Raw genomic sequence first — 9,070 nt, 5'->3', positions numbered from 1 at the left:
GCAGTGCATTCTGGGTGCACCAATCAAAACTCATTCATGTCTGCCAAAATGCATTGCAACATGAATAAATTATGCACCTGAATCATCTTAGTATTTTCTTTTATTCTTACTATTTGCTTTAATTTTTGCTATTTTTGTTGTGACTTTTTAGTAGCTTGTTTTGTGATGATCAAAGATCTGTTTATCTGAATATTTTGTTGATTGTCACCATTGTTGAGATTCATATGCCGATTCTTCATGGCTATGTGTGCCATAAGCAAACACTTATTGTGCACAATTTGTCCAAATACTGTTAAAATTCAGCCTGCAGAAACAAAAAGCTTCTATATTCAACAGTGTCAAACACAACAATCAGTGAATCAAGACACTATTTGATGACTGTTTTCAGCATCAAATAGCCAGCATCACCTGATCACATTTTCTCTTGGGGTGTCTTTGCTATAATAATCTGCTCTGTAAACACAATTATAGCAGAAAAAAAAAACATAAATAATATAAACTTAAGGGTCGAGAGCCCAACCAAAGCAAACACTGACCACGGTGATGGTGATGGTGAAGTTTTGTGAAATGAAACCAACATCTAAACCTTTGTTAATTCTTATTAAAGGGGTGGTTTACTGCTTTTTTCATTTTAAATAGTGTGTAATGTTGCTGTTGGTGCATGAACAGTATCTGCAAAGTTACTGCGCTGAAAGTTCAGCGTAAGCGGAGATATCGTCTTTTAAAAATCAGGAAGTTTAATGCCTACAAAAACGACTCATATGGGACTACAACGAGATACTTCCCGGGTTGCATACGTAAAAAAAACATACATCTGCATCAACCCCTCCCTCCGGAACATGCAAAAGAGGGGGCAAGGCCATGTTCTGCGGCTTTGTCGAAGAGGAAGAATTATAGTGGAGAGTTGTAGTCATGCCGTCGAAACGGTGTTATTTTCACCCAGCTGTCAGGTCTTCTGTGTTCGGGCTTCCTACGGACGCTGTAGTTCATCAACAATGGTTAAAATTTATGTTTGATTATGTTCCTGACAATTACAATCCTAATTTAACTCTGTGCTGCGCATTTTACAGCTTCCAGAATCTACACGAGTTCAATGCCGGATTCACACAGAAACTATTACTAAAACATGGAGCGGTTCCAACTTTAAAACCAGAGGCAGCAGTTTTTGGGCCACAACCTGTGAGTAAGATTTCATAATTTTAAATGTATTTGCATGTATAATTTCAGACTTAATGTTTTAGTTTTATCAAGGTCGTAAACAAATGCCAGCGCTGGCTTTAGTAGCCAGTTAGTTAAATGCTATTTCGTGTGTCTATGACAAAGCATACAAACATTTTGGACCCGAATTTGTAATTATGTACTAATTTTGTAAATGTATTTTCCATGTATACTTTATGACGTAATTTTTCGATTTGATCAAGAACGTAAACACAAGCCAACGCTGTTTGGTTATAGTAGCCAGTTAGTTCAATGCTATTTTGTGTGTATAAGACAAACGTGTACAAACTTCAAAATTTATATGTAATCACAACAGCAAACTTCCATTCAGAAACGTTTTGTAAGAGCCGTGCTTGCGGAAGTTCAGACTCTCTTCACCGCTTTCTGGGTCTGATTCTGGCTCAAACTGATACGGCAATATTGACACCATTATTTACATTTGACCGCAGCACATGCAGCTGTCACCCGTAAAGGTTATGGGCGTGAAGTTTCCGGACAACGTGCAGTAAGCTGTGACTAAGTCAGTTGTTGTTGTTGTGTTTCTGTTCGCCATTCTCATTAAGTTCAACTCTGCTTCAGTGTTACTTTAACACTCTGTATTGTGTGACCAAATACACTCTGAGCAGTGTTAATCCCTGAAGGTCATCCAAATAACATCCCCCAACCCTTTAAAGAGCTCCACATCATGAGCATCTCGGGAAACGTTCTGGGAACGTCATTGACACCAGCAGGACGCTCTGATAATGCTCTGGGAACATTACCCAGTCAACACGTGAGATCACGCGATGATCACAGTGACATCACACCATTCTCATACGGTGATCCTCACAGTGTGAGTAATATATGAGCTCATTGTGAATTCAAAATGTTGAGCAGGTTGAGAGGAGGCAGTTCAAATATCAGTCGCTGGGGGACATTCTACTTCCTGTTTCTCAACACTATCACAGTGATATCACAGTGCTCTCACATGATGAGCTCATGAGTGCACGCCCAGCTAACAGCTTTCTGTTATAAGAACCTTCTCCAAACATACAACTGACTTCCAGACACAGCCTTCGATGAAATCAACTGAAATAAAAGAGTACATTAAATCTCTCATGATCTCAGCAGAGAAAGATTAAACAACTCCACAAAAAGCATCACCTGCTCCACTCATTACTAACCAGACTGACTTTATTTCTGATATCTACAAAAGCGCTTATTGAGAATTAGATGTTTTATTGTTTCGTTTGATGTTACCATCAAAGTGATTAGTGTTTGCTTTAGTTGGGCTCTTGACCCTTGACTTTACAACATTATATTTTTTTTGGGCTGCTGTAACTGTGTTTGTAAAGCACATTTGTTATGGCAAGTAACACCAAAAAGACACTGCAACCAGGTGATATTGGTTTGTTGTTGATTATAACAAAATCATCACCTAGATTCAGTATGTGGTCTTCAATTATTAGTCTGAATGATATAATTATAACAGCTTTTTGATTATACAGTATAGGGTCAAACAGTGAAATGACTTAAGAATGATTTTAAAAGAATGAGTCACAAACATTTTGGACTATGGTGTCATTTAAAAACAAAGAGAGACATCAAGAATCAGCAATGGTGACAGTCAAAAGCTTCATGCTGCAATGCATGCTGGGTATCTAGTCTCTGTGCAGTGAGTGCACTTTGACCTTACATTGTGACCATAGTATGAGCTCACAGTGAGGGCGCTGTGAGGTTACACTTTTAGCTCACTGTTACCTCACATTGTGACCTCATCACGAGTATCCTGTGAGATCATGGTGACATCACTGTGAGATCAAATTGTTGACTGGGTACATTTCTAGCGGGGAAATCCATATACCTGACATGAGTGCAACCACATCATCCACCAATGAAAAATAGAGACGTGAATTTGGTTATCAACTTGTGGAGTGACGTAGGCAGCAATGTGATTGGATGATAGTTAACACATATCGTGTTGAACACACTGTGTTGGTCTCTCTCTCTCTCTCTCTCTCTCTCTTTCTTTTTTCAATTCAATTCAATTCAATTCAAATTAGCTTTATTGGCATGACTGTGTAGCATCACAATGTTGCCAAAGCAATACATATTTTATACAGATAAATAAAATCATGAGGAAACACATATGTCCATATACATGTAGGTAAAAAAAAAAAAAAAAAAAAGGATAATTAAAAAATAAATAAATGATTAAATGAATACAGAGAGCAGTTATAAATGGAAAGGGGGGATCAGCCTTTGTCCCTCATTTGATGGCAGGAGGACACATACTGCGCTGCCAGGTGGATACACTTTTCCTTTTCTCCCAGAATATAACAGAGTTTGTCTAAGTTGCTTTTATGGTTAAATTCAGGTGAAACTAGAGCTATTTGTTTGAAATAGGCATCTCTGATGCGTTTATATTTGCTGCACTCCGTGAGGAAGTGCAGCTCGTCCTCTACGAGTCCCTCAGTGCAGTGAGAACACAGTCGCAGCTCTCTGGCTCTCCAGCTCTGCTTGTGTCGGCCCGTCTCCACACACAGACTGTGTTCACTCAGACGATACTGTCAGCAGCTTTCTCTGACCATACTCTTTAATACTGCTCAGGTATGGCGCTAATTTATAATCAGATTTTATTCTGTGGAAGTAAGTTAATTTCTTTACTTGAGTTACTTTTGCTGCCAATCATGAATGTATTCTTCCTGGGTTACTTTTTCTGTTTCTTTAATTTTTGAATTCTTTAACTGAATTGTGGAATTGAGTTGATGTTTTTCCACTAAATAGTGAAAGGGGTCAGTCTCTGGGTGTTTCTGTCGATAAGTGAAAGCACTGTGGTGGTAGCTATCTGTCGGCGCGTCTGAAAGATGGATCCAGAACTTCGCTGCTCTCTTCTGGATCTCAGAGAGCAGAGGGAATCTGCCCAGTTCTGCCCTGCAGCCGAGATTCGGGGCGTTTCTGTGAATTCCCAGGATGCTTTTGCAGAATTCAAGGTGGAAAATTTCAACAGGGTTTTTGTCCCATGATTCATAGTTTAATTTAAATTTGGGGCCCCAGATTTCACAGCCATAGAGAAGAATGGGTTTGATGATGCTATCGAAGATTTTCAGCCACAGTTTAATGGGTGGGTTGAATTTGAACAGGGGTCGTCTTATACTGTAAAAAGCCCTGCGTGCCTTATCCGTCAGATCTTTGATTGCAGTATTGAGCTGTCCAGAGGCTGAGATCGTCAGACCCAAATAATTATAACAGGTGACGTGATTAAGAATTGTTCCACCGATTGTGAACTCATATTTTTTGTCAGCAAGACGAGGCTTTTTCTGAAAGATCGTGATTTTTGACTTCTCCATGTTTATCGGTAAGGCCCAATCGTTACTGTACTTTTCCAGAATGGAGAGGCTTTGGTGCAGCCCCTCTTCATGAGGAGACAAGAGCAGAAGATCGTCTGCATACAGGAGGCATTTGATTTCTCTGCCCTCGAGGGTCAGACCAGGACAAGAGACTCATCAAGTGCTGATGCCAGTTCATTAATATAGATATTAAATAGAGTCGGGCTGAGGCTGCAGCCTTGACGGACTCCTTTCGTCTGACTGAAATTATCGGTTCGTTTGTCGTTGATTTTGACACAGCATTTGTTCCCGTTGTATATGTCCTTTATGATGTCATATGTCCTTCCTCCTATTCCACTCTGGATAAGTTTTAGGAAAAGTCCATCGTGCCACACCGAATCGAAGGCTTTTTGGAAATCAATGAAGCAACCAAATATTTTTCCTTGTTTTGTCTGCGTAACGTATTTTTGTATGAGTGTGTGGAGTGTGTAAATGTGATCTGATGTTCTTTGTTTAGGCATAAATCCAATTTGACAGTTGTTTATAATTTTGTGTTCTTGAATGAACTGAACTAATCTGTCATTAATAATCGAGCAGAATAGTTTTCCGAGGTTGCTGCTGACTGTGATGCCTCTATAATTGTTTGGGTCGTACTTCTCACCTTGTTTAAATATTGGAGTTATTAGATTTTCTTTCCAGATTTTGGGAAAGTGTCCTGATTTTAGTGCGAGATTGAATAATTTCAGAATAGCATCTTTCAGTTTGGAGCTGCTGTGTTTCAGCATCTCGTTAGATATTCCATCCAAGCCACAGGATTTTTATTTTTAGGGATTTCATTTTGTCTATTAGTTCATTTAATGCTATGGGTTTGTCTAGATGGTTTAGCTGCTCTTTAATGGTGAATTCTAGGTCGTGTAGTTCAGAGGTCAGATGTTTTTGGGTAATGGTTGGTTCATTTTGTGAAAAGAGTTTTCCGAAATGTTCAGTCCAGATGTTTGGGTCGTGGATGGGAATGTGTTTAGCTTTTCTGGATTTATCTAAGTTATTCCCTAATTCCCAAAAAGAATTTTGATCGACTGCCTCCTCGATCTTGTTGAGCTTTATCTTCATGTGATCAGCTTTTTCTGTATTAGCAGTGACTTGTATATCTTAAGGGTTTGTTGATATGTGGCTCGTGTTTGTTGGTTTGCAGGGTCTCTGTGTTTTTTATTTGATAATGATCGTAATTCTTTTCTTAGTTTTTGGCATTCTTTATCAAACCAACCAGCTTTAGCGATTTCCTTTTTACATCTGTAATGTTTTCTTTTTCTCAGGGCTTTTCTGACTACTGTAGAGAAAATTGAAGTTAATTGTTCTGTTGCTAAATTGATCATTTTCTTCTCTTCACCAAATGAAGTCAGTAGAAATGAGTCTATCATGTTCTCCACGTGAGTGCTGTGGAGCTCGGCTTCGTACTGGGCAGGACTGTCTTTACTCCATATAAATTTGGAGGGCAGGGGGTACAGTTTGACCTTCTGCTCTGAAGATGGCAGAAGATTCACTGACGTGTTCAGACTGAGGACTATGTGACTCGTCTGATAACGGTAGCTGTGGCATCACTGTGAAATAGTTGATTTTACTTTGGTCTAGATCCGTAATGGCGTAATCTACTGTGCTGCTGCCCAGACAGGAGCAGTAGGTGAGTCGACCCAGAGAATCACCCTTTATTCTGCCGTTAACTATGTATAGACCCAGGCTTTTGCAGAGCTGCAGGACCTGTTTTCCGTGTCTGTTTACTGTGTTGTCATAATTCTGTCGTGCTTTAGTAAAACGTTTTTGTTGGTACGTATGTGAACTGTTAATATATTTATCTCCATCTGAACTAATGTAGTCCGCTTCTCTCCCTGTTCTAGCGTTCAGATCCCCCATTAACAGCACTGGGCCTCGAGACTGAAAGTATATGATCTCTGTCTGTAGAGTTGAGAAGGTGTCTTCATTATAATAAGGCGACTCACGTGGGGGGATATATGTGGCACATAGGTACAGGTCCTCATCTAAACACAAAATCTCTTTTTTAAGTTTTATCCAAATGTGTGTTTTTCCTTTTTTCACAGGCTGAATATACTGCCACAGATGGTCTTTGAACCAAACTATGATTCCTCCTGAATCTCTTCTGTTTTTAACATTAGGCTGTTTGATTGAGGGGATACGCAGCTCTCTGTAGTTTGGAGGGGTGTAGGATTTGGAGTCTAAACGACTCCACGTCTCAAGTAATATAATTATATCTGAACTATATACAATATTAACAAAATCAGAGTTAGTAATTTTCTCCCCAAAAGCTGAAGAGAACATCCCTTGAATATTGTAACATGTGATTTTAAACGATGACATTGAGTATTATTGTAATTACCAGAATAATGTTTGAGTTCATGACACAATCATATAAATATATAGATTAGTCAATTAAAAAGATGATATAGAGAATATAGAGAAATACAGTGAGTGGATCTATTTTACAAATGTTACATTTAAAAATAAACAAGTAAATAAGCAAAAAAATAAAATAAATAAATAAGTCATTAAGAAATAATGATCATTCTTGACTATAGACCCATCTTGTGCTTAAGTTAATAGATTATCACATATAATTTTCAGCATGTTTTTTATCTGGATGAGGTCAGTGGAGTCTGATGTACCTCGTCGTGCCGCTACAGCGGCGTAGCTGCCGGGAAGCTGCCCAGCTCTCTCCTCCCGGTCCGGATGTGTCTTCTGAGGGCTGTTCAGGGTCGATGCCTTGATGGTTTTTGCAAACAGTCTCATGCCCTCTCGGTGGATGTGGATATGGTCGTAGAGATGCTGATGTGTGATTTGCTAATGGTTGGCTATGTGGACATTCGGTATTGGGGCACAGATGTTAGCTATCTCCACGTTGATGTTGTTGATGATCCTTTGTGGCACGTCTCTGCGAGGTAGAAGGCTCGAGATGATGACTTTGGCTCTGGGGTAGATCCTGCTAGCTGTTCTCACCACGCTGGTCAGGGCTTTTGTGACGTCCACCCTTCTGGTGCTGAGGTCGTTTGTTCCGTGTGAATAATAATGTGTGACGGGGCACCCAATGCACCCTCTTGCAGCAGTCTTAAAGCAGAGTGTGAGGTGGGACACCAGAACTTCTTCACGGATCTCCCCGGAAACAGTCGTCTGGGGTCAAGATGGTGGCCGTTGGAGTCGCAGAGGATGACGATGTTGTCTTTTCTCTCCTGTTCTCTGCCGTTGCTCGTGAATGATGATGATGTTGTAGTCGGTGGATGAATCTGAGTGCTGCTGAGGTTCTGATGGGCTTGAGGAGACTGACGGGTGGCAGGGGTGAAGGAGCTCCGAGACTGTGTGCTGACACGCTGCTGTTGAGCTGAGTTTGTGGAGGTGCTGGGTGTTTGTGAGCTGACACACCTCTGCTGTTGAGTTGTGGTCGTGGAGGTGCTGTGGGGTCGTGTGCTGACACACTGCTGCTGTTGTATTGTGTGTAGCTGGGTTCTGGTCTCCTCCAGCAGTCTCTCCAGAGTGTGGCCGTGTTGTTCTCTTCTGGTCAGTTCCTCTCTCACCCTCCTCAGCTCCTGCCGCAGCTCTTGATTGTCCTCCTCCAGGTGTCTTACAGCAGAGCAGAGTTGTTGAAGTTGTTGCACACTGGTCATGTTCAGGAGCTGATGAAGGTTATTGTTAGTGTCCTCTTTAAACAGGAAGAAGTCCTGCTCCAGCTCAGCGATGTTATCTCTCAAAGCCTTTATCTTGGGAGACGCAGGAGTGCTGGTGTGCCCATGTGTTCTTGAGCTGGGGTCAGTGATGGTAACTGAGGTTGTGCCGGCCTCCTCTTCTGCTTGGCTCTTTACTTCAGGAGCTTTCTTAATTTTCTGAACCTCCCCTTTAAGATTTCTGAAGTTCCTCTGGAATTCATTGAGGCTGGTTTCTAGTCCCTGGACCATGACTGTGCCATTGTGATAAAGGTTCACAGTCAGCTTTGTGTCGTCTCCTTCCAGGGTGAGTTGTCTACCTTTGCTGATGCCTCCTTTCCTCATACATGTCATGGCGGAGCAGAGGACGGTGTGCCAGGATGATGGGTGTTCGGTAAAGAAGAGCAGGTTACACGGACTCTGTTGTTTTCTGGTCCACTGTAGTCAGATAACAGTGTCTCTGGGTTCTCTCTCAGGATCATTTCTTTCATCTTTTTCTTGTCTTTGGCAGATTTAACTTCTGCTGGATATATTATCTCCAGCTCCTCTTCATTTTGAAAATGCCTCTGCTTTAGATAGGCCCATTTTGTTCTCAACTGAATTAACTGCCACGGAATGTTAGCTTGGCTAGCAGGCCGCTTAATGTACTGATTATATTGCAGTTTTCAGTTGATATCAATAAAAAAATTACTTTTTTTAGAGGTCTTACCTTAATAATCTTCTGCCTCTATTGTTTACAGTTAGGTATCCAATTATTTAATCAAAATTTGAGTCATTAAAAACATACATTCTCTGGTAAAAATGTTGTTAAATCAGGAGCTGATTATTTTGTTGCCAACT

The 9,070-nt window shown here is 40.7% G+C and overlaps 1 protein-coding gene across 1 annotated transcript; it reads right to left on the bottom strand.

Annotated features, from left to right (window-relative positions):
• Positions 1-5,395: 5,395 nt before the first annotated feature.
• On the bottom strand, positions 5,396-7,546 carry LOC131526258 (uncharacterized). Its single transcript, XM_058754497.1, has 2 exons — positions 7,202-7,546; positions 5,396-6,754 (listed from the first exon to the last, which is right to left on the bottom strand). The coding sequence occupies exons 1-2, from the start codon at positions 7,323-7,325 to the stop codon at positions 5,997-5,999; spliced, it is 882 nt and encodes a 293-aa protein (XP_058610480.1). The 5' UTR covers positions 7,326-7,546; the 3' UTR covers positions 5,396-5,996.
• Between the last annotated feature and the right edge of the window lie 1,524 nt (positions 7,547-9,070).

This window comes from Onychostoma macrolepis, chromosome 01, assembly GCF_012432095.1.
Source record: "Onychostoma macrolepis isolate SWU-2019 chromosome 01, ASM1243209v1, whole genome shotgun sequence".
NCBI classification, from domain to species: domain Eukaryota; kingdom Metazoa; phylum Chordata; class Actinopteri; order Cypriniformes; family Cyprinidae; genus Onychostoma; species Onychostoma macrolepis.
The sequence above is the reverse complement of the archived record's forward strand: the minus strand, read 5'-3'. Positions and strand labels throughout refer to the sequence as shown.

Excerpts from the sequence above, each read along its gene's own strand:
- LOC131526258 (XM_058754497.1), bottom strand. The coding sequence starts at position 7,325 with ATGAGACTGTTTGCAAAAACCATCAAGGCATCGACCCTGAACAGCCCT. Across the intron at positions 6,755-7,201 it reads CGCTGTAGCGGCACGACGAG|ACTCCAAATCCTACACCCCT; the intron begins GTACATCAGACT and ends GGAGTCGTTTAG.